The 24,558-nt window shown below is 47.5% G+C and overlaps 3 protein-coding genes across 4 annotated transcripts in view; 1 reads left to right on the top strand and 2 right to left on the bottom strand.

Annotated features, from left to right (window-relative positions):
• Positions 1-17,587, top strand: part of gse1b (Gse1 coiled-coil protein b) — a 168,932-nt gene extending 151,345 nt beyond the window's left edge. For both annotated transcript variants that reach the window (XM_068318226.1, XM_068318147.1), the window contains exons 4-17: positions 1,539-1,747; positions 4,829-4,995; positions 5,174-5,374; positions 6,243-6,410; positions 6,533-6,885; positions 7,256-7,586; positions 10,593-11,233; positions 11,332-11,444; positions 11,562-11,835; positions 12,764-12,877; positions 13,056-13,430; positions 13,538-13,867; positions 14,719-14,822; positions 14,999-17,587. In XM_068318226.1, coding sequence (XP_068174327.1) covers positions 1,539-1,747; positions 4,829-4,995; positions 5,174-5,374; positions 6,243-6,410; positions 6,533-6,885; positions 7,256-7,586; positions 10,593-11,233; positions 11,332-11,444; positions 11,562-11,835; positions 12,764-12,877; positions 13,056-13,430; positions 13,538-13,867; positions 14,719-14,822; positions 14,999-15,139 — 3,521 coding nt within the window. In that variant the 3' untranslated portion in view covers positions 15,140-17,587. The remainder of the gene's footprint in view (positions 1-1,538; positions 1,748-4,828; positions 4,996-5,173; positions 5,375-6,242; positions 6,411-6,532; positions 6,886-7,255; positions 7,587-10,592; positions 11,234-11,331; positions 11,445-11,561; positions 11,836-12,763; positions 12,878-13,055; positions 13,431-13,537; positions 13,868-14,718; positions 14,823-14,998) is intronic.
• Positions 17,588-17,729: 142 nt separating this feature from the next.
• gins2 (GINS complex subunit 2) lies at positions 17,730-20,395 on the bottom strand. The gene is made up of 5 exons (XM_068319686.1): positions 20,254-20,395; positions 19,889-20,003; positions 19,230-19,329; positions 18,285-18,411; positions 17,730-18,195 (listed from the first exon to the last, which is right to left on the bottom strand). Exons 1-5 carry the CDS (start codon positions 20,347-20,349, stop codon positions 18,067-18,069), a joined length of 567 nt encoding a protein of 188 aa, XP_068175787.1. The 5' UTR covers positions 20,350-20,395; the 3' UTR covers positions 17,730-18,066.
• Positions 20,396-22,200: 1,805 nt separating this feature from the next.
• On the bottom strand, positions 22,201-24,538 carry emc8 (ER membrane protein complex subunit 8). The gene is made up of 5 exons (XM_068323061.1): positions 24,030-24,538; positions 23,568-23,644; positions 23,392-23,461; positions 22,866-22,960; positions 22,201-22,706 (listed from the first exon to the last, which is right to left on the bottom strand). The coding sequence occupies exons 1-5, from the start codon at positions 24,240-24,242 to the stop codon at positions 22,547-22,549; spliced, it is 615 nt and encodes a 204-aa protein (XP_068179162.1). The 5' UTR covers positions 24,243-24,538; the 3' UTR covers positions 22,201-22,546.
• Between the last annotated feature and the right edge of the window lie 20 nt (positions 24,539-24,558).

Here is a 24,558-nt window from a genome sequence, read left to right as displayed (position 1 = left end):
CACACACGTGTCCAGACTCACCCCCCTGTCAGTATCGATCCCCTCTATTATTTAGTGGTATTAGTCAGAATGAGGTGTTTGAAATCAGTCAGTATCCCGGACCGCACCATCCGTAAGCCGGGGTTGTCTGTTAGGCTATGTTGCCATGGAAACCCTTCCAGGGAAGAAATGGCGGCTGGCTAAAAATCTGTTTGTTTTGACGGTGACGATTGGAGAGGAAGTAGACGTAAAAATGCCGCGAGCTTTCTTTCAAGATTTTTTTTTTCTTTTTAAAGCATGTCAGCACACTGATACACAAACCGTTGCTACACACACACACACACACACACACACACACACACACACACACACACACACACACACACACCTCATCCTGCTCTTGCTGCAGCACTCAAGTGAAGTGTGTGTCCCATTGAGAGGGTTGTGACCCAGTTAACTGTGATGCTGCGTTGGCAGTGAGCAGAGGAGACATATAGCGCTCCGTACCAACAGCGGCAGAGGCTCAGAGAGGAACCGTGGAGATGAAGCTCAGGCTGAAACAGGGACGGGGTCCGACGGAGCTGGCTCCACGCACACGGCCTCAGAGCGTTAACAGGGCTTTGGGCCGTCCCGCTGCCAAGTTTTAGAACCAGTCAGGGGAGAAAACCAAGGAGAAATGCTGGCATTGTGTGAAAGAAGTCAGTACAGAAGTCTAACAAGAATGTTATCGAACACACAGCAGACACACGACCTCTGGGGTAGAGCTAACAGAAACATGAGTAACAATGAGGGGAGGGCTGCACACACTCCTCTTGGGGAGTGGGTGTAAACACGGAGGGTACAACGGACAAAACCCGCAGCCACGTATGTATGTGAACGGGAGCGTATCATATGAGAGCTCTGGAACTAAAGGGGGGAGGAAAGGGGGAGCGGGGGGGCAAGATGTGTTGAAAGCGAGGCATGTGACCAGACCGTGACCTTGCGCTACAGGGTTTCCCTGGGGGGCTTTGTTAATGTGGCACAGCTACAGCGCAGCAGAGAAGCTCATTGGGTCAGCTTTTCACCACCTGCTGTGTGTGTGCGTGTGTGTGTGTGCGTGAGCGTGTGTGTGTGTGTGCGTGTGTGTGCGTGTGCGTGGTGAAGGGCGGGGGCTGCCTCTGACACTGTATATACTGTACATTCAGTGCTGCCATTCACTGGCATGCATTCTGTTTTTTGTGGTGTGTGTGTGTGTGTGTGTGTGTGTGTGTCTGTGTGTGTGTGTGTGTGTGTGTGTGTGTGACTGTGTGTGACTGTGTGTGTCCTACATGTCAAGACTGACTCTCACAGGGCTGCTCATCCTAATCACTGTCACTTCATTATAGGGACCTAAGGCCATCCATCTGGCCGTGTGTGTGTGTGTGTGTGTGTGTGTGTGTGTGTGTGTGTGTGTGTGTGTGTGTGTGTGTGTGTGTGTGTGTGTGTGTGTGTGTTCTATTGTAGTGTCATAAGGTCCTCCTCCTGAGTGAAGGAGCTACACGATCACACAGATGATTCTACTTCCTGTTCTGTCTCCCCAGCTGCTTCCTCCATCAGCAGCGAGTCGTCTCCAGTCTCCTCCCCGGCCACCAACCACAGCTCTCCAGTCAGCACGCCCAAGAGGGGCCCCCTGGGTCCAGGTCCTGTCCTTGTGCCCCCAGCAGGCCACAGCGTGCCAAACACACCACCTGTAGTCACCATTGCTCCGACAAAGACCAGCAACGGTCTCTGGAGGAACGAGGGGCGCCAGGTGAGACATCACCAGGACCCGTGGCGTCCTGTTTCACACCTCTGTGTGTTCTCCTCTCTCGTCTTCCTCTCTCGTCTTCCTCTCTGGTCTTCCTCTCTCGTCTTCCTCTCTCGTCTTCCTCTCTGCTGAAGCAGCGCTCGTGGGTTCTCCTTCTGGGGCTGAGCCGCCGGCGGGAACCTGCACACAGATGTTCCTGAGGGATTAACGGGTTTATAGAGGCAGCAGGCCTCTGACACACGTACGTGTGACACAGCTGGCAGGACTAGTACCCCCCCAAAAAAACCTCACTTCAGCACACACACACACACACAGACACACACACACACCTTCTAGGGGTTCTATGATGATCTAGGGGGTCGATGCAGGCTACCTCTAGCTAAACAATGGCAGCTACCTCTGGGACCTCAAGTTGTGGCCTCAACCAAGGCTAACATCTGCCCCCTGCCCCCCCCCCCCCCCACTTAGCCCTCTCGCCCTTGGACCAATCCCTCCCAAATGTACAGCCTTTGCCCTCGCCCCCCTTCAGCATCACGCTTAGCCTTCACTCACGCAGTCAAGTGCATCCTCCGCCACGTCAGCTCCGGCTGCCGCTCGCTGTTTTGTAGCTGGGGGAGGGGAAATAAAGGGAGGGGGGGAGCTGCTTGCTTTGATAAGGAGTGGATTATGGATTACAGCCTGGCTTTAATCCGTTTTATCTGGGCTCAGGGCTAATAGTTGAGGCCGAGCGCGCGGTTACAAACGGCGTCCAGCGACATGAGGAAACTCTCAGGGATGCTCTGACAGTTCCCTGGAGACGGAGGGGGGGGGTAGGGTTAGGGTGAGCAGGGAGGTCAGCCAGCCGACTGCGTGTCCTAGCATTCAGGCCATTGTCCCCCAGAGGAACCCCCCCTCCCCTTCTCTGAACCTCGCCCTTTATGAAACGACCCCTCCCAAGTTCAGAGCAGCAGAGAAAGAGGAACTCAAGATTCACAAGGACCCCCCCCAACCATCAGTCGTTTGTGTGTGTGTGTGTGTGTGTGTGTGTGTGTGTGTGTGTGTGTGTGTCCATGTTGAAGGTCAAGCTGGACTTGAAAAGGTCATGTTGCCGGGTTTGTGATGCCTCCAGCCTCTCAGAAGGGTGGGGGTCTGGGGGGGGTGGGGTCTAACTAGCCAGAGAATGAGAAGGTTGAGGGAGGTGATGCACAGCGTCGGGTTTGGGGGTGATGGTGGTGGTGGGGGGCCGGGGGGATAGAGGTTGACAGGACAGCAGCGGCGGGAACACATCTCAAAAGCCGGGGTCGTAGCATCTCCCCCCGTTTCTGCCCTGCTGCTTCACTGAACACATAGAACCCTGGTGGCCACAAAGAGCCGGGGGGGGGGGCATAGAGGGCAAACAAGAAGGCAGCATTAAAATGTTTGGGTCCTAATTAGGAAGGAGGTGCTATGGAGGAAGGGGAACGTCCCCTGGTACTCCAACCGCCTGACTCTACCTCTGATGGTGTCCAAGTAAAGTGGGGGGGGGGTCCTTCAGGAAGTAGTTCCACACAGAGGAAACGTTCTGTTCTCTGGGTCCCCTGTGACGCGCCCCTGCTACATCCATACCAGTGTGTCCTGCTTTCTACTGGTTAGACGGGTTGATTAGTGTCTCTGGCTAGCATATGAGTCTGTCATTCTGGATGGGGGGGGGGCAGCAAAGGAGGGAGGGCTTGGTGCGTTGGCATTTTGTTTTAATGACTGCAGGAGTCTGCCCCCGCTGCCGCCTGTAATTGCTTTTTAATTGGCAATTTGGATTCATGGCTCCATCTGAGAGGCGTAAACGGCGCTCTACAACGCACGGGTCCCCCCCCCGCCTCACTGGGGGGGGGGGGGGGGGCTACAGGAGCGTGGCTCACGTGGAGGAAGATGGCTGTTAACGGACGTGTGTTTGAGGCTTGTATTCATGTTTGTCCTGTTTGTACGGCATGAAGGCTGAAAAGTGTGTTTGATAGCAGATAGGAGGGGGGGGGGTTTTTGGGGGGGGGTGCCTACATCTTAATAGGTAGATTTAGTAGAGGTGTGGGGAAGAAAGGTGAGGCGCATCCAACGACAAGGTAGCAAAGAGCGAAGTTAAAGCACCGGAAAGAGGTAGGATAAAACGGGGGGGGGGGTCTAAACATTAGGGCCGTTTCAGATTGGGTGGGGGCACATTAGTGTCAGGCTGAGGCAGTGGCTGCGGAGCAGGACGTGGAGATAATGGCTCCCTGAATTGGATTTATTTTATCAGAGGCAGCGGCGGGAGACGGCGCCGGGCTGCCAAGAGGTTAATTTGGAGGGGCAGGAGCCGCCGTTCCCCCGCAGTCGAACCCGCAGCAGCTTCAACCCAAAGTCTGGTTTGGTGAGGAGACGCGATGGCCGTGCGTGTTCCTGTGGAAACAGTGTTGAGTTGGCCGTGGGATGGCGGTGCTCTGTCTGTGGGGACAGGGGATCCAACGCCACACAGAAACACACTCCCACTCACGCAGCGGGACGTCTTTGTAGCTCTCAAACGTTGCGTGCGCCTGCTGAGTGCGTGTGTGTGTTTGTTGTGAGATTTGATAAGTGAGACCAGGCTGGCTGCCAAAGGGTGGGGGGGGGGCAGAGGGATGCTGCATTTTTAAAACTTTGTTGTCTTCCCTGTTGATGCTGCGGCGCGTATCTGACATGCAAACTAACACACACGTGTGTTTCCACAATCCGTGTGATCCTCTTTCTCTCTCTCTGGATGTAACACACCCCCCCCCACCCCCACCCCACCCCCCCATCAGTCAGGAGGAGGGAGGTTATTTGCAATAAGAGAAACGCGGTGAGGCAATTTGTCACCACTCTCAGCTGGTTTCCTGTGTTTTAGAATATAGTCCCCACAGAGAAATGTTGCTTCCTCTGTTTTTACAGGGAGGGGTGGGTTGATTTGTGTGAGAAAGTGGGTGAAAATGTGTGAGTTAGCGGGGAGGGGGAGGGAAGAGCGCCGTGGCATGAACAGGCCTTTCTCTCCTCGCCGGGTGAACTCCATGAGCGGCGACAACCGTGACGGCCACAGGTCCACACCGACAATCACCCGGGCTCTCCCTCTGCGTCTCCTTCCAGGCTGACTCGGGGCCTCGCGGGGCCAGCAGGGATCGTCTGGGCGCGGAGGGGGCGCTCCCCCAGGAAAAGGGCGGCCCCTCAGTCCCGACTCACCTCCTGGGAAACCCCTATGCCTTTGGTCTCACCCCCAGCGCCGTCATGCAGGATTCACGTTTCCAGCCGCTCAAGTGAGTTGAAACGCAGCTCCGCCCGTTTCTACGGATTTGTTGGACAGTTTCAGTTTTTCACATATAAGGTGCACTGGATTGTAAGGCGCACCTTTAATTTTGAGAAAATTAAAGGCTCACAAATCACAGTAACAGCTGCTTTTGTCTGCCGTCTACCTGCCCTTCCTTTCTCCCCCAGCCTGCCCAGACAGTTGCCTAACGCAGTGCCTCCTGGTCACGTACCAGAGGAGTACCTCCGTGGTTTCCGGCCCTATGCCACCACGGAGGATGCCCTCCGAATGCCCTCTCTGCCGTTGGGCCTGGACCCCGCCACCGCAGCAGCTGCAGCTGCTTATTACCACCCCAGCTATCTGCCCCACCCTTCCTTCACGCCATACAGGTAAGCTCTCCGTTTCGATGTTTGTTTGGGGGTTTTTAAGATACTAATTGTGCACATCTCTGAAGAAATGAAAAGCAGGACTCAGATTAAACAAAACTGCAAGTCTCAGAAATGGAAAGAAGGAAATTGTGTTCAGATAAATGTCACTTCAGTTCAGATAAACTGCTATGATTTCAATTTGTTACCATTAGAAGATGTGTAAGGTGCTTGAGTGCTCATTAAATCACAGTTAATAGTTGGAATAATAATCGCTAAACGTATTTGACAGCTTTAAAAATTGCCTCCTGCTCTCACCTCTGTGTTTATTTATAGAGGTTTTGTTTGAGGTGTCATGGCGTTCTATAAGAGCAACAGCCCGTTATCATATATAGAAAACACCAACAGCAACAAAAAAAAAACAAAACCCATGGTGTGATAGTTGATAAGAACACACACACACACACACATGTCTGTGTTCTATATATAATGATGTGGACGGTGTGTGTTCTAAAGGAGCCAGCTTGCTCTGAGCTATCTCACAGGCTGTGCCCATCGACTGTCAACCCAGGAAGATCACAAGACTGTAGCACCTGTCACACACAGCGCTGTAATGGGTTTAATGAGGGGACACACACACACACACACACACACACACACACAGAAGTGCCCAGTGGTGCATCAGCACACAGCGCTAGCTAGCTGTGCCACGCGGTGATTGAGGTTAGCTGACAGTCTCTGCTGCTGCTTTGAACGATGGAAGTCTCCTGTGATGTCGCTTCTCTGGGGGGTGCACGGGTTAATGACAGAGGATTCTTCTCCATCACACGAGGAGACTCACTCCTTCTCTTGCTCTCTTTTTTTTTTCTTCATTGCAATCCGTTTCTCACAGGATGGATGACCCATTCTGCCTCTCTGCTTTGAGGTCACCTTTCTATTCATTGCCAGCAGGGGGCGCCTTACCCCCCATCCATCCCTCTGCTGTTCACATGCACCTACCAGGGGTTCGCTATCCTGGAGATTTCACGCACCCGTCACTGTCAGCGCTGCAGTCTGAGAGGTAAATGCGTCGTGTTTCACCCACAGGTCACCAGTGCGTCCACACAGTGATCGCTGACTGGGGTGGGGTGGGGGGGGTGTCGTCCTTTATTTCCCTGACCTGTCGTCCACTTTGCTTTTCAGGCTCCAACTGGAGGACGAGCTGCGGCAAAGAGAGAGGGAGCGGGAACGGGAACGCGAGCGCGAGAAAGAGAGGGAGCGCGAGGCGGAGAGAGAGAAGGAGCGAGAGAGAGAACGAGAGCGGGAGAAGGAACTGGAGAGGGAGAGAGAGCGGGAAAGGGAGAGAGAGCGGGAGAGGGAACGGGAGAAAGAGAGGGAACGAGAGAGGGAGCTGGAGAGGCAGAAGGAGAGAGCGCTGAGGGAGAAGGAGCTGCAGGCGTCCAAGGCCATGGAGAGTCACTACCTGGCTGAGCTCCACGCCATGAGGGGACAGGAGGACCGAACCAAGCCTGAGAGACTCACCCCGAATCGGGCTGGTAGGTGTCCACACTCCCCCCCGTACCCTAGCTCAGCTACGTCCACACTGCCTGTGAACACTTGACCCTTAAAAGCTATACTTTGAAACAAGTACTCCAATTACAGAAACTTGATCTCAGAAAATGTTTTAAATCATGATTTATCTATAAAATTTGGGATGGCTTCTTCTCATTTCTAGGCAGTAAACTAAAAATAAAACAAGCACATAAGCTCATGGTTGTGTCCACCAGTGAAGGACGTGTTTTTATTTGCTGTTTTAAGTTTTATAAAATAAAATGTAATCATTGAATAAAATATTTCAAAGTTAAAGTAATTTTTAGCTGCGGCCTTTATATTTACATATTCATGTTGACCTTTTCTAATCCGTAGAAAAAACCAAAGAGCCCGCACCGCCAGCCCCCAAACCAGTCCCACCAGTACTCCACTCTACGATGATCCAAGCCCATCATCCTGTCCCTGGTCTCATCTCAACCCATGGCCTTTACATGGGTCCCGGCGGCGTAGGGCCCGTGCTTTCCGCTTCAATGATGGCTCAAAGAAACAACGAGGAAGAAAGATGGGTCGCGCGACAACGCAAGATGCGGCAGGAGAAAGAAGATCGCCAGTACCAGGTGTCAGAATTCCGCCAGCAGGTTCTGGAGCAGCATCTGGATCTGGGTCGGCCCGGTGAGGCGCCAGAGCACAGGACGGACTCGCACAGGTAACAAACTCAGATCGCTCAACCTGTTTCTGTCCAGTCAGGAGACGTTTAGGGCGGTATCCGGTCCTGTGTGACTCGACGAACGTAGTGATCTAGCTCAGGGTTCCCGATACAGACGAGCAGGGTGACATATTGTTGGGGTGACAACAATATGCTTCCTTTCCTTCAGATAACAATGTTTTTTCAGAGATATTCATCTGTCACTAGTAGCCTCCTGGGGACAGTTTCTGAAACTGTTAGATTAAGAAGTTTGATTTTAGGAATACAGTGATCCCTCGTTACTCTCGGTTAATACGTTCCAGGACAACCCGCAAAAACCAAAATTCCGCGATATAGCGACCAAATATTTATTTTATTCTTAATTTAAATTACTGCTGTCAGGCGATTAAAAAAATAATTTAATTAATTACAGGATTTTTAATTGATTAATCTAATTAATCTCATTTTAATCTCATACCTGCTAAAGGCCCCCAAATAAAGAATTTGAATTTTAGGACATTACAAAATTGTAGTGCATGACTAATCAATAGAATGTACCAAGAAGAGAAGATATGAAATCCACATTTTTATTGGTTAAGTGTGCTTTATCAATGAAATTCAAAAGAAAAAAGGTCAAGCACATCAGCAAACCAGTTAGGCCTGGTGCATTTCTCAAAAATACAATACGAATACAGTTAAATAAAACAAATAAAATTCAGAAATAAAATAAGGCTGAGTCTCAAATGGGCACATAAGCAGACTCTCAATCAAAATGAATACTAAAGCTGACTCAATACAGCAATTCAAAATGAATAGTATAACATGCCTCTAAATAAGGCAACTAAATAGCAGGATGCCAACAGGCTTTTCCTTTGAAAGGGTAAGCTAATGTTCAACTCTGTGTCCTTGACACGTTTTGTATTTAAATGATACGTTAGGCTGGAGCTGCTTCGGTGATATGAAAATTCTCTTTTCAAAAGGTACAAATAATAATAATAATAATAATGATGGATCAGATTTATATAGCGCTTTTCTGGACACTCAAAGACGCTTTACATCGGATCCATTATTCATTCACTCCTCTTTCATACTTGATGATGGTAACTACGTGTGTAGCCACAGCTGTCCTGGGGCAGACTGACGGAGGCGTCTACAGCGCAGAATCACTGCGTTTTTGTTGATTGTCCCGTCTTTGTTCTTTTTAGAAATAAACTTTCCCAAAGGTCCGAGTGGTCTTACCTCGCTCTCCTGTATCGCGTCCATCTCTGTTGTCAGTCACTCTGCTTTTGACTAGTGGCGCAGGTACGAAGTGACGTCACTGCAGCCTACGGGACCCTCAGTGGGCCAAATTTAAAATGCTTGCGCATTGACTTGCCACTCGCAATTAATTGCGTTAATTTTTATAACGCGTTAATTTTCAGCGTAATTAATCTCATTAACGCGTTAAAGTGACAGCCCTAATTTAAATGTTTACCAACCAGTGACGTGCGGTGAGGTTCACGGCGGTGAGGCACCAAGTGTATCACTCAGTTTGAACAGGACGGGTTATTTCCTGATCTGAAGTTCGAAGGAGATATTTAAAGCTCCGACGTTCGTCTTCTTTTACTGATTAAAACTTGTTTTGATCATTGGTAGTCCAATCAGAGGTGAGGCTCGACTGCTCACTGCTGCACCGTGTGTCACTGTCATACTGACATTAAACCACCGTATCTCTGTATTACCTTTTCCCACACTTTGATAGACTGTTGAAAACAATTTGGAATCAAAAGTGTTTCTTTAATACGCAGAAGTGCACTGCGTTCCGTCAGCTTCGGAACCTAGCGCATGGATGCTGTCAGCCAGTAGCGTGTGTGTATCGTGTACGGTATCACGTGACTACCTACTAAAAATTTGTGATGTAATGAAGTCGCGCATCTTGAAGCCAGAATAAGCGAGGGATTACTGGCAAGAAAAAAAGATTCGTGCCAGAAGAATCTCCTAGTCCGTTTCTTCTGAGGCCAAAGGGAAACATTTGTTCAGGAGCTGATGTGTGTGTGCAGACACAGTCTGGAGATGCAGCTGTTTTTCCTTTGCTTCTATTGTAGAGCGTGATTGAGAAGAGAATCAATGGCAAACTAGTTGAACAGGAAAAAGCCACTTCTATCAGCAGCCCTATGGTAGAATGGCTAAAATCACAGATTTATTCACTGGTACACAAACACAAACACAAACAGGAGGCGTAGATAATTTGACCGGTCGTGCAGCGTGCGCTCCTGCCAGCTTTGATTTGGAGGGATGCTTGAGACAATGTCCATCTGCCTTTGTTTCCTCCCTGCTGTTGCCATATTACACCACCAGTATTTTTTTTATTTATTTTTTTTACACTTACTCTCCCCTGACACACGTGTTCTTCCTTTCTCGCTCACATCACGTCATTTTCTCCTGTTGCTGGTCTGTCTGTCAGGAAAACTCAATTTCTCCTGGTCTCTTGACTGCTCTCTTCCTGTGCGTGCGTGTGTGTGTGTGTGTGTGTGTGTGTGTGTGTGTGTGTGCGTGTGTGTGTGCGTGTGTGTGTGGAGGGAGAGATCAGAAACAGGCCTGTATATCTGTAGGACATTATGTGCCGGGGCCACATCCTTACTCTGCTCTGAGCGACTCTGTCTGGGCGTGATAACACTGTTTTGCACCAACCCAGACCGACTGACAGGGATTAAGGGAAGTAAGGCTCAATAAAACACCGTGGTGTGTCTTTGCGCTGCGTGTGTGATCGGAAAACATTTAATCAGTTTTTGTGGGGATGTAAGGTATTTATCGAGCCAATAAATGATCTGCCCAGCAGTGGGATGATGAAAGTGAATAGAGCGAGGAGGCCTTTTCATCCCATCAGGTCTGCTTCAGCTGCGATTTATGAACTTTTTTTTAATGTAAAAATGTGTGAAATTATTGGGGTTTTTTGTTAAAATTCATACATTCCTAATTATTATCGGAGATCAGCTCCATTCTTTGTATTTCTAACAAGTAAACACAACCTTTCCTTTGCAACTACAGATCCATACCAAATCTCCATGAACCAGGAGGTCGGGACCTCCACCCTCACCTAGGTGCCCCACCACCTCTCATTTCCCCCAAACCTCCTCAGCCACCACGCGAGCACCACCCCCCGCCTCCCACCACGCTGTGGAACCCCGCCTCACTTATAGAAACAGCATCCGATTCCAGACGGACTCACGAACCCTCAGGGATGGGCCACTACGAGCTCAGCCGACTGCCTCCAGGGGCCTTGAAGTATGAAGACGGAGCACGAAGGAGAGATGTGGGGGTGATGGAGAAGTACCCCCAACTGAGAGGGCCCCCGGGCCTTCCAGAGCCCAGCACATTCCTGGCAGATCTGGAGAAATCCACCCAGACGTTCTTCAGCCAGCAGAAGGCGTCGCTGTCGCTCTCCAGCCAGTACGACTTAGAGGGGGCTGGGAAGAGCAGCGCCGGGCTGAAGAGCCTCCAGGGACACCCGGGGCACAGCCGGAGCGGACACGGGGTCGGGGCTGGGACGGGGACGTCGGGACAGGTAGCCACACTGGGAACCAGTCCGGACACGATGCTGATCTACGACGAGTTCCTCCAGCAGCACCGACGACCCGTCAGCAAACTGGATCTGGAGGAGAAGAGGAGAAGGGAGGCCAGGGAGAAAGGTACGGCGTGGCGTTGTGTCAGAACCTTTTTTTTTAAATTTATTTATTTAAAGATTCAGAAAGGGGGGTGTCAACGGTGCCGTCATCACTGGTTGCAGGTTACTACTATGACCTGGACGACTCGTACGACGAGAGCGATGAAGAGGAGGTGAGGGCCCATCTCAGGAGAGTAGCAGAGCAGCCCCCGCTCAAGTTAGATGATTCCACGGAGGTAAGAAACCTGTCATCTCCTGCTTCCCATGCCTTCCTTCATGGGGGGGGGGGGCGACACACACGCACGGCGCTCACGGCAGAACGTCAGGCTGACTGAGTTTCCATCTCCGCGCAGAAACTTGACTTCCTGGGCGTGTTCGGTCTGACCACCGCGGGGCGGCGAGAGGAGCTGGTGCGGCAGAAGAGAAGGAAAAGAAGGAGGATGCTCAGGGAGCGCAGCCCCTCGCCGCCCGCCTCGCAGTCAAAACGCACTACTCCTCCTCCTCCTCCCCCCCAGCTCAGCACGAGGTTCACCCCTGAGGAGATGGACCGAGCGCCAGAGCTGGAGGACAAGAAGAGATTCCTCACCATGTTCAGACTGTCCCACGTCACCGTACAGCAGAGGAGAGGTAACAAGAAACACGCGTGACGGTGTCAGAATGAGTGTGAATGTGGACCCTATAAGAGAGAGACTTTAAAGACTTTATAAGAAAGGTTCAGTCTCCATGAAAAAGATATTAAAAGCCTTAAACTGTTCCTTTATTGTTAACGTGAAAACCTTTCACGCCCCAGAATCCATCTTGAAACTCACTGTTTTTATGGGGAAAAAAGTTTGAAACTGGTATTGATAAATGCTTAAACATGTCAATGTGTTTCCAAGCTCGTTGGAGATCCCTGCGTGTGAACCGACCCAGTGAACTTCACGTGGCACAGACACACCCACGTCCACCACTCACGTCCGTCCCTCCTCTCTGACGTCTCACTCCCGCAGCATAAACAAGATGAATTGCATTCTGGTTTAGCTCTTAGAAAGTAGTAGTGCCCCACCCCCACCCCCACCCACCCAACACGGCCTGCTGACGCTTCACTTGGGCTGAGCGCCGCCTGCTTTACATGCTCTGCATTCTCATTACGCCGGTTGGCTGGAGCCTTGAAGGGAATCATAAAAGGGTCAGACGATGAACACGTCGACCCCGAAGCCCCCGATGAAATACAGCAGGCATTAAACAGCATGCATAATATCATGCTTTATATCACCCTATTTAGTGGACACATGCAGGCACACACACACACACACACACACACACACACACACTGCATACATATGGATGAGGAATGGGGAGTGGCAGCAGTGGGTTTACAGTGATCCTCATTTAATCCTTTTCATTTACGGTTTGCTGCCTGCAGATGGCAGCGCACCGCCTTCCACCATGTCAGGCCACACCCAACACACACACACACACACGCACACACACACGGAGACATTTCCTACGTATGCTGACAATGTGAACAGTCCCACAAAGACACACACGTTCTCGCTGCTGTTATGTCTCTCAGATAATGAAAGGGTGGTGGAGCTGCTCCAGGCCATCAAAGAAAAGAGCGTAACCTTGGATACCATCAGGCATGCCCCTCATCCGCTGTGTAAGAGCCCACCTCCACAGGCCTCTGGTGAGCTAATGCCGATACACACACACACACACACACACACACACTTTCCTTTATTTAGGGTGGTAGTGGTTAACACGTGATGTATCCGAACGCATCGTAATGAACTGAACTGTCTGGCTGCAGCATCTAGTCTGTTCTGATGGCGCTTTGACCTCGACACGTTTGCAAACTATTACAGATTCTGCATTTGCCCAGCCTTCCTCTGAATCAGAGGACCAGCACAGCGTCAGACCACACAGCCCCCCCTCGCATTGCCCGGAGTCCCCCAACGGACATCAGAAGCCCCTCGGGGACACATTAAGACCAAAGGAACCCCCTTCTCCAGCTGTCTACCCAGACAAGGCCCGGGGGCCCAGTGAGGCTCCTATCTCTAAGAGGAGCTCCAGCCTGCTGAACAGCTTGCGGCCCCCGCTCCCCCTGCAGGCTAAAGAGGGGCTCCACGCCATCAACGGGCGCACCAAACCCTGGGACAGCTTCACCCCCGAGGAATTCGCCCAGCAGTTCCACGAGTCGGTGCTTCAGTCGACCCAGAAGGCTCTGCAGAAGCACAAAGGTGAGGCGCACGGGTGGCAGCGATGCGTTTGTGGGTCATTTTTTTTAACCACTTTCCATATTAACCAAGTGACAAAATCCGCCCCCATCCCCCATCTAACCCTCCAGGCGGAGCGACGGGGATGTCGGAGTCATCCCACCTCCAGGAGTCGTCGGTTCACTACAACATTCCAGAGCTTCAGAGCGTCCCTGGCCGGCCGCCGCCGCCGCCTCACTCAAACACACATTCTGGTCCCCATCCTCTCCCACACCCCCACCCTCAGCCCAATGGGCAGCACTTCTCTGTACCTTTACGCCGGGAAGCCTCGGGGACGAGGGAGGACCTGTCTGGTCCAGATGACTCTGAGGAAGAGGAGGATGAGGAAGAAGAGGAGGCTCCTGCATCCAAGTGGCAGGGAATTGAATCTGTGTTTGAAGCTTATCAGGAATACATTGAAGGTAAACCTCCCAAAACGGAGCAGTGATTATTATTTTTATGAAACCTTGTTGTTCTTCTATCTCGTATCAAACGAGTTTCAAAGCCTCATTACTGTCACATTTATGTTATGATTTGGTTTTTTCCCTTTGTTCTGGGACAAATAAAAAAATATATTAATTTTAAAGCGTTACTTTATACCGTCAAACCTCAGTTTTCGAACGCTTCTGTTCTCGACCAAATCGGTTTTCCACCAGAAAATCTGAGAATTTTACGTCTCTGAACTCGACCAGAATTCGGCTCTCGACCAAACCTAAAGAAGCCGAGCGTACCTGAACGCGACTCACTCGGGAGCCGAGCGAACTGCCCAGGATGCTTCCTCCGTAGCACATTCGCGTTCAAAGTTCGATAGAATATCTTTTATTAAAATAAAACACAGTGTCTATTTCTACCCCTTTTTATTTATAGTAAACAGTATACAGTGCAGTTTATGGTGTAAAATAGTTTTAAAAAAATTTAAAAGTTGTTTTTTAGACTTGGAACGGATTAAAATTCTTTACATTCCTTATAATGGGAAAAATAGTTTTGGATTTCGAACAACTCGCTTTTCGAACATCATTCTGGAACGGATTATGTTCGAAAACCGAGGGTTGACTGTAATTTGCAAGTTGTGTGTTGGTTGAAATGCCTAATTTAAAGCCGCTGTAGCGTCCTTTTTTCACTAGAGGGCGGTATTATCCTTACCATAATTAATACGCTAAGTGGAAATCAATGTGTAAAATTTCACTAGATGTCACTCAGATGCTTTTTCTTTCTAACATCCAACTTCTCTTTTTTTCTGGTTCCTCTTCTTTGATTTGGTGCCGTCCTCTAGAGCAAAGTTTGGAGCGGCAAGTGCTGCAGAATCAATGTCGAAGACTAGAAGCTCAGAACTACAACCTCAGTCTGACAGCAGAGCAGCTGTCTCACAGCATGGGGGTAAGACTCGCTCACCTGTCGTCGGTACTGCTCACCTCCCACACATTTCTCCACACACACGTGTGAACCACGATCCCAAATCACAAGTCACTACTCTTTCTCTGTCTTGCATTTTTTCCCCGTGTGCCTGTGTTGCGGTTTGTCTGATATTTGTACTTCCTGTCCTGGGCCTGCAGGAGCTGATGTCCCAGAGACAGAAGTTGGCGATGGAGAGGGAGAAGCTACAAGCAGAGCTGGAGCACTTCAGGAAGTGTTTGACACTGCCACAGACACACTGGCCAAGAGGTGGCCATTACAAGGGCTACCCACCCAGGTGACCCCGACACACCCACCCAATGGCCCACAGGCACTCCCCCATCTCGGACTGACATCCAGAGTTTATTTTTCATAACCTGGTCCACAGGGCTCCACGGAGGAGACTACAGTTGGCTGGATAGAATGGATAGGTGGGCGGATGGATGAATGGATGGATGAATGAATGGATGGATGGATGGATGGATGTTATGGGACCTTACAGTGAAGGTTAGGCAGTCTTTGGATTGTGGCCAGCCAGGGACCGTGCCATGAGCCACTATCACGTGCCAATGTAGCCAACCCCCGAGATCAGCAAAAACACGGGGCAGGAATACCTGAAGACCAACACAAAGACACACACACACACACACACACACACACACACACACAAACACACACACACACACGCCTGATTCTCACAGTCTTCTGTCCCGGCTGCTTGATTGTTCAGTCCCTGCATCCCTCGCCACCACAGCTGCACAGACAATCCTGCCAATGAGGGAGCAGCTGCCCCACGGGGGCGTCCCAAGAGAGACTTGAACGCTTCGGAGGCTTCTGGTCAACGAGGACTGATTTTTATCACAGCGGCCATGAGCTTTTCAACTGGAAATGCACTTAAGAATTAAAGCTGAAGAACTACCTGGTGGTACTGTGTTACAGCAAAGAACTGTTCATAAAATTAGGGAAGAACTTAGAAAATGCACATTTTTTTTTTTGGAAAGAATTAAGGAAATGTTTTATTTCAACATAGAAAAATTGAGGATAAGAATTTTAAAAAGGTGCTTCAGCCTTGTATTGTATATAATAAGAAGACTTAAAAGAATTTTGTATGTTTTTATTACTTTAATCATTGTTCTTTTAAAAGAAAAAAAAGCCTGCCATTTTTATATGTTTATGCTTTTTTGTTTCTTTTGTTTTTTTGGGTTGGAAAAGAAAGCCTTGCTTTTAGTGTTTGTACTGCTGCTGGCCAGAACAGCTCGTTTCCAGACATTCAACTGAGTAAGACAGGACAGGATGCACTCCCTTATTTTACGCTCTCTCTCGGCACTGAGACCCCCCCCATCCCCTGCTACTGCGGTCACAGCAACGTGTGTATGTCTAACTCCGTAGCAACGCCGCCTCTGGTGTGAGTGGTCAGCAGACGACGCTCCTCTGCGTGGTTTTTTTTAATTTTTTCTTTTTTTTACGTTGATGTACTTTTAAAGACATGAAGAGTCTTTTTCAGATGCCAGCTCATGGAACTGGTTCTCGATGCTTCGTCGCTTCGATTTGTGTGACTAACACTTATAATACAACATCTGACTCAAGCAGCATAAAGGTTTTGTGTAATGTGACGCCTTATGAGATGTTAACCCGTAGCAGCAGCAGCCATTAGCGGATACAGTGCCAAAATGAAACCATTTTGGAGGTTTCATTTTGAATTAAGTTACAATCACCACACAATCCACATTCACTTCCTGCATTTCTCCATTAAAAACAATGATTAGAAGTTGCCTACATTCTCCTAAATCTGTAAAAGTGGACTCGAGCGTTGCCATTTCTCCAGCATATTCAAACTGAGAGGCCTCATACCCCCTGCCTGCCCGCTGCCCTCGTCAGATCTGCCCTGAGATTCAGCCACAGGTTCGTTTCGCTGACGTTCTGGCCTAATATCTCGTGCTGCCTTATGGATGTTTGCTTCACCTGAGGCCATCTGCGAGGCGCGTGGGTCACCGTTTAACATTTAAAAGGCTCTTACCCCGGCTGCTTCGGTTACAGTGGCAGGACTGTGGGTGTAAAGAAGTACAGGAACGAGAGGGGAATCTCAGTATTTAAAAAAGAACTTTGAAAATGTCTAGAATGTTAATTTATTTTCTAAAATAAAAAAGTGAATCATAACCGACCCCTGCATTACCGTAGGTTAATTACAAGTGCCTCAGTGAATGAGTCGCAGTCACACATGATGGGACCTTCTGCTCAGATCAGTCATCAGGGACTTTAACCTTCATGTCTGCTGTATGTCTCACACCTTTAAAAGATGCGCATGTCGAGAGCCGTCCCAGAATCCCTTTATCCCAATCCATTAAGTCACAAGAACGTTTTACGAACGGGTCCTGAGTCGCATCAGAGGTCCAGGTGGATAGAACCCAGTCTCATTTTTTTACATAGGCGAGCCGAGAGCCCGAGCCCATCTGTCTGAGAGTTTGCATGCTGAGGCAAGCTGCCAACGACCAGGGGGAGGAAGGTGAAGTACAGTGAGCTCCTTACTCGGCCTCCCCCGTCTCCAACCCTTGCACGCCCATGCAATAGCCCCATTACTCAGTGGAGGATGTCTAGATGCTGTGAAATCCTGTTTTTAAAATGTACTTGTTTGAATTCATTGTAATGTAATATATTCTTTGTTGAATGTAGTAATTAGGTATTTATGAGTATATGGCTGTGATTTCAGACAAAAAAGAAAATAAAATATTTCAAAAATGTTCATTATCAAACTGTCTGTTCATGATTACCTCAGCAGATGAGGTATTATTATAAACGTCATCTGGATATAATTGATTCGGGAGGAAATGAAGAATGAGCCACAGACTTCTTCAAAAGTAAATGTTTTTTTAAAACTTTATAAACTTCCACAAATTCAATATGAGCATGAAACTATTTCTACACGGCACAATTCTGTAGGCAAACAATCATCTAGTACGCTCAGAAATGTATTGCACTGTACTTATAAACCATTGACATACACTTTTAGTTTGAAACATCACATAGTGACAGTTGTACTGATTATTTTGTATTAAGTACACAGTTAATAACAGATACACAGAAAGCCTACATGCTTTTATTATGTACACATTAAACAAGAAGCCTCAGCTTGTATCATCCATTCACAAGAACGTTTAAGATTCTTATTTCTGGGAGCAGTTTGTGGTGACGTCTGAAGCTGTCCCAACAGGCCTGGATGAACTCTTGTGGATCAGTAGTCCTTGAACTGTGCCTGACTAGAACCCGGCTGCAGGTTGGACCGTAGTTTGTACATGCAGTTGAGAGAGTCCAGGAAGAAGGTTCGTATGGTGTTGATCTCCATCAGCGTCAGGTTGTCCAACTGGAGACAGACAGGAGGGAGATGGGAAAGACTTTCAGAAAATGTGAACTAAGCATCTGATGAACTATCGTATGACTGGTCAGCCGTACCTTGGCGTGAGCCTCCATCTGACTGATGAAACTGTCGGCAGAGAGGCGCAGTTTGGCTACTCGCGTGTCCCAAATGTCTTTGACCAGCGTTCGGATTTCATCTGCTTTAGGGATGTTGTCAGACGCACTGCGGAGACGTGCAAGCCATCGTTCGGTTACGTAAAAAGACACACACAGAAAATAAAGGAAGCATTTTCACAGTTAATTTAATAGGAACACCGGGAGCACAATAAAGAACAACTCCTGAGGGAAATTTTGCTGCACCACTTCTGCGTAGCCTGGCTTTTTTGACACCAGCTGGCTCGACAAAATTTAAGCCGCCGCTCAGGAATAATGAGCGTCCCGACGATGGTTATGAGCTTAATTGTCAACTCAGGTCCTCTGTTCTGGACTCTGTGTGTGTTCTCATAATAAATGCTACGAAGCCATAGCAGCAGATAGCAAAACTGGTACTTCAAACACGACAATGGAAGCTAGAAAAATAAATAAAACAACAGATTCTATCAGTATATTCGATAATTGCTTTCCAGTCAGGCCCATTTTAGTTAGAGAAAAACTACTGCAGTGAGTCCTTATGGTTTAGGACGCTGCTCTGGGATGTTCCTCATGAACTAAGGAGAGCATCAGCAAACAGTCTACAGAACAGAGGGGGGTGATGTCATTAAGGGACGGCCTTGCAACTTGAGATAAATAACATATTCCCTGAAGTGTGAGACTCTGTTCCTCACAGAGAACACACTCACACAGCACTTTAGGAACTTATTCCTATTTTAAGATGCAGCGCAAAATACTGATTCGAAGTTTGGACACGCCCTCCCGACGCCCGAGGGGCAGGTGGTTAAAACAGAAGGCCGGGCAGTCGTCGCTATAGAAACGATGCATGTGTGTGTGTGTGTGTGTGTGTGTGTGTGTGTGTGTGTTTGTGTGTGTGTGTGTGTGTCTCACTGATTCAGCAGCAGTTTGGTCAACTCCATGTAGTACGGACTGGGAACAGGCGTAAAGGCGTCCTCTCTCCTCTCCAGGTCTCGCATCTCCTCCAGCTTCTCTACACGGCATCAGCAGCAGCGGGAACAAACAACGAAACGCATCACCAAACAGACGATGTGCACACCAATGCACCTCAGGCACGACACTAATAGTGATGTCAGACACCAGTGTGAAGCATAAAGGCTCAAGAGCGCTCCTCTCTGTGGGCTCAGGGTTCTGCTCTTGTGTGATTGTGGGCTCCAGATTTAAATGTCAAAAACAGACATTTCTTATTTATGTACTTGACCTATAACGTATTTTTCCAACAATGTTAGAACTCTCGATGATCAGAAAAAGAGAAGAGTGAGCGCGATAAAAACGTGAAAAAAATTTCAATGATAACCTTGTCTGTTTATACTTAAAGATACGTATTCGTTGGTGTTTAAATAAATGTAATCAATCCAATGGTCCTGTATTTGTGTTTCAACAAACACTACATAGACAGAAGCGTGTTCAGGTTGGTACACATATGTACTGGGTTGATTAGTTGTTATTGTAACATTTATTTGCATGATGCACACAACTTTCTGGATAAGTCCTCCAACAGCAGAGTAATCGATTACCGATGAGTTTCTTACCGACATCCAACCAGGCGGGTGGAACAATTGTACATCTCTGCCTCTGCTTCAGGTTCAGGGCCAGCCACAGAGGGACGTCCACCGGCAGCCCGGGGTTGAAGGGTCCCAGATCTCCCTGCGCACAGAAACACGTGGTGACGCCACAGGTGGAGTCACGTGGTGACTTATGATGACGTAAACATCGACACAGTAGAGATTCCGGCTCATAAAACTTGACGCTAAGTGACACTATCAACACTTAAACCTGACTGTACGAGAACACCGACGATCCTGGATCGACTCGTTCACGTAGCCGATGATCAAAATGTGATCGCGATCAAAATGTTAAAGGTGGTCAAATAACATCTGAAGACAAACCCACTCACCCCGATCAAGAAGACCTTTCCCAGACTGAAATTTGGGATGATCTTCACCATCTCTTTCTCAGCGAGGAACTCCACCTCTGACGGATCCATCACCATGCAGCTTTCTCCCGCTAGTTTACCGTCTGAACTCAGACACGCTTTTTTTTTTTCCCGCGCTGCAGACGGAACTGAACCGGATTGGACACACACGTCACCAACTCGGTGACGTGTTCGTTACACTGCGTTGTATTCGTTACATTATATTTGTATTCACCTATCATTGGTGTCCGCACGCATCCCACACACACTTGATGTATGAATTTGATGATTGTTTGAACCGTTTTAGTTATGACAATGTTGACCTGTCCTTTAATTTTCGCTTTGTCTGACCCGGAAGAAAAAAAAAACGTGGATCACGTGATCGCGATAGCAGTTTTAGAGCAGTACCGCTAGGTGGCGATGATCAATCAATCAACTTTATTTATACTGTATAGTGCTTAATCGCATCTGAAGACATTTCAAAGTGCTTTACAGATAGAGAACCAACAATACCCTCCAGAGCCAGCATAAGGGACGGTGGTGGGGAAAAACTCCCTCATTGAGGAAGAAACTCCAGGCAGGACCCAGGCTCTGGAGGGCGGTCATCCGCCTTGACCTGTTGGTTGGGAAATAGAAATACATTGGGGAAAGCGATAGGTCAAGTAAAAGCGACGGAGAGAGTGAGAGAGTGGCAGATAGGCCAGTTTGAGTTTAATGTCCATAGTGAGCTGTCGCTGAATTGGGGGCGGGATTTCCAGGCTTTTGGGTATCCTGTCTTCTATCCACGTTCTCCACCTGTGGAACAGTGGCACAAAGACACAGCGGCAGTATCGTGACAGTAGTAGTAATAAATTCTAGGAGTAGTAATAAATTCTAGGAGCATAAAAATATAAAAGCGAAGGAGAAGTGACAGAAGCTCCAGAGTATCTCCCTTTTAACGGGAGAGACGGAGAAAAATACCCTCAGCTGCCTAAATCTATAGCAGCATATCTAGTGGGGTGTTGTTTCAGTTGTAGGCTCTATCAATGAAGCTCTATCAAAGAGGAGGGTTTTTTAATCACTGATTGAAAAATCTTATCTTTCTGTACATTTACATTACAATTAAATATTTTTATTAGAATTTAATAGAAAAAATATAAAGGGACGCAAAATTAGATAACTTTTATGCCCAGGTAGGACAGACACCTACTGAATGTTTTTTTTTTTCCAAACAAAAATAAATTAAGCAAGTCTTGTGATGTAACGTTATGTTTCTGAATATTCTGCGACAAAGGTTATGTCTAAAAATTGATTGAATATTAACTCAATGTCAAAGGCGTTTGTTTATTAATACAGGACTGGAGTGTGAGATTAAAGGGGATGTTATGTCAGAAAACATCACATTATCTTAATCACATATATGGAAAGTGGATCCTCCATGTTTCCACAGTAACCCAAAATGGACAAACTTGACTTTATAGTGAGCCTTCTCAAGAGACATTCAGTCAAATAGCCACTGCTCCTTAAAATAGCAGGATTTAAAATGGTCACCCAGTATTAATAAATGCTTTAACTACTCGATCCTGAAGACAAAATTCACATATTCCTGAGAACTGAATTCAGGATACCAGTTGAAATTCAATATACCAACATGTATATCACCCCACTTCCTGAAGCACACCAGTGACAATGACAGGGCACAGAATGCAGATATTTGTGTCTTAAATATTGAAGTCAGAACTCCCAAGTCATCTTATTACTGCTGTTCAGGAGAACCTTAACATCTTTTGACTACAATTCCACATGTGAATTTGTTTCAGGCTTGAAAAGAAACTCCTAATTTTATTGACAACATTCTTATGTTATCGTTAATATAATAATCTCTACATTTTTAATGATTTGCAATTCAATCTTTATATTGCTACCAAACAAACATAAAAGGAACAAATAAATTCTAGAATTTAACTTAAAGCACACACACCTTTGAATTGACACAAACCAATGCAGAAAACAGTACATTTAAAGTTGCATTTCAAAACGTAACTGCATTTATCACCTCAGTATCACGTTGTAAAGGCGGACACATGCCACCACAGCTTGGTGGTGTTTGCGCTTGACTGATTTTGGCCAAACTGGTCAATGTTCCCCAAGTTCCCTTCAGTTCCAGGACCTTTTGTTGGAACAAGAAGATTCAGCATTTTTGGAATCCTGTGCTACTCAACAAGTAGCACCATGCATGCTGAAGTGGGCACGATATTTATGTAAAAAATGTCCAAGGTGCCCCTGATTGAAGCTATTAGCACAAGTCCAGGACAGACTTGTTGATGACAGGGTTGGTCCAGTCGTTCCTTAGATCATCCAAGTGGTTATCAAAATCAATCAAGTTCTCGTAAGATCTGCACTCTAGCAGCGCAGATGTGATCTTCTGTGCTTCGCTCCAGTCCTCAAAGCAGTCGCTGGAAAATAGACAAAAACAATTAACAAGCATCTGCACAAATTTTAAAAAGTAATCTTAAAATCAGTGGGGCATAAAGAGTTTGTGTGTCAGAGTCTGAGATTCACAGACTGTGAAGAAGTCTAAAAGTGGAAGAGCTGAAATGGTAGACAACACTCACGAAGTTACTTCTCTGCTTTTCCACTTGTTTTCATGATGATCATATATGAGCACAATGGGCTCAAAGCAGCTCATAGTTAACCTACTGTTGTCCACCTGAGAAGAAACAAACGTCGAGGGTTAGTGGCACTTATGGGTCTCATGATATCTGAAGCACCTGATTGACTTACTGGAAAGGACCAGAGCTTCTTCTTTTTTTTAAGACAGAAATCACAACCTATTCTTTATATTCAACAACTATAAAAGTCAAGGCACTTAATTAAATTAGTTAAATGTACCTGTTCATCAGAACAATTTTGATGAAAGTAAGGGGACTATATAGATGTTATTTATGCCTCTGAATACAGGTAGTCCTCAAGGAGCATTGAGAAGCAGAGGAATCCTTTACTGTTACATTTAGCATGGACTATGGTCACTTAAAGTCTATAATTTATAACGTTGTGCTGTTTATATAAATTTGACATGAGTAAACTTAGCAATGAGGTGTAAATGGACAACTGCTTGTTGTCCATTAACTTTAGTATTACCATAACGATCGCTGCTTCATTAAAGTTTTCTGAAATCCTGGCTGCCACTTTTTCTGCAAACTGGTTGGGTCTGTGGGAGAAAGAACAAAAAACATGCATTAGGGTCCAGATGTATGATTTATGACAGGTATCTACATGAAAACAGCCCGTGTTTAGGGTTCACGTTTTGTCTGTACCTTGAATCCTTTGTGCGTTCATTGGCTTGATAATATCCAACAATGACATAATTGTTCTCTTTACACCAGGTATCAATCTGAAATGACAGCATGTGTGGCATCATGTTAGGAGTTAAATTATATGTCAAACAAAGAGGGGAAAATAAGACCTTTAAATATGTATTAGTTTCCTAGAGTGGAGTCAAACTGGCACCACATTTGGTCTATGACTGAACCTCTAAGACAACCATCATCTGACAGTGGCTATGAGTGTGTATTTATACCGAGATGGTTTCTACTTCAGTCCCAGGGCTCGATGGTAAAAACACCTGTTAGCACATCAAGGCCATGAACAGCAGCGAGCAAATTACCGAGGTTTTAACTCCTATAACTTCAGGAAGCCCCAACAAACACAACATTTATCTAAGAGAAGTACTTCTAAGACTGTCAGAGGTTATAAGCAGACACCACGGGGGGGCTCACCAGTGTCAGAGCTACCTCCAGCATCGGCGCCAGGGCGAGCGTCCCGTGGAACAGCGGCACACAGTCCACACACAGCACCGGCTCGCTGCCCCCGTCTCTCTTCCGATCCTTCTTCCTCTCTGCCACCAGCAATCCGTTCACAGCATAGTAAGGATATTTGGCAGCATGTAAAAGCATTTTACAATAAGCCTGACTTGTCAGCAGGATAGGCATGTTTATAGAGGGTCGATGGAGTTCAGCGGTGAGGAAGCAGCGCTGCCTGTTCGTTAGCAAAGGTTAATTTTTTACGCGTGGAAAAAAAAAAAGTATATATCTTCCTCAGCAGCCACCTTCCTACCAGAATGCCGGGTGGACACAGTGGCTTCTGGCGTGTACATAGATATCAGCTTCAGAACGACGAGGACTCACAACTGTCTTCATGTGACAGACGCTTTACTTAGCTGTAGTACGTGTAGCCATGCGAGCTAATCTTCCCCTCGTTGTGCAGCACCAGTGGTGCCGTAAACGACAATGAAGTGTCGTAAAGGAC

This window comes from Antennarius striatus, chromosome 1, assembly GCF_040054535.1.
Source record: "Antennarius striatus isolate MH-2024 chromosome 1, ASM4005453v1, whole genome shotgun sequence".
Classification (NCBI taxonomy): Eukaryota; Metazoa; Chordata; class Actinopteri; order Lophiiformes; family Antennariidae; genus Antennarius; species Antennarius striatus.
Note: the sequence above shows the minus strand (reverse complement) of the source record. Positions and strands in the feature narration are given on the sequence as shown.

Coding starts and splice junctions, on each gene's coding strand:
- gins2 (XM_068319686.1), bottom strand. CDS start 20,349: ATGGTGATGGATCCGTCAGAGGTGGAGTTCCTCGCTGAGAAAGAGATG. Junction 20,004..20,253: donor GAAAGGTCTTCTTGATCGGG/GTGAGTGGGTTT, acceptor TTCTGTGCGCAG/GGAGATCTGGGACCCTTCAA. Junction 19,330..19,888: donor ACCCGCCTGGTTGGATGTCG/GTAAGAAACTCA, acceptor GATGCCGTGTAG/AGAAGCTGGAGGAGATGCGA.
- emc8 (XM_068323061.1), bottom strand. CDS start 24,242: ATGCCTATCCTGCTGACAAGTCAGGCTTATTGTAAAATGCTTTTACAT. Junction 23,462..23,567: donor GAACGCACAAAGGATTCAAG/GTACAGACAAAA, acceptor TTTCTCCCACAG/ACCCAACCAGTTTGCAGAAA. Junction 22,707..22,865: donor AAAAGCAGAGAAGTAACTTC/GTGAGTGTTGTC, acceptor TCTATTTTCCAG/CGACTGCTTTGAGGACTGGA.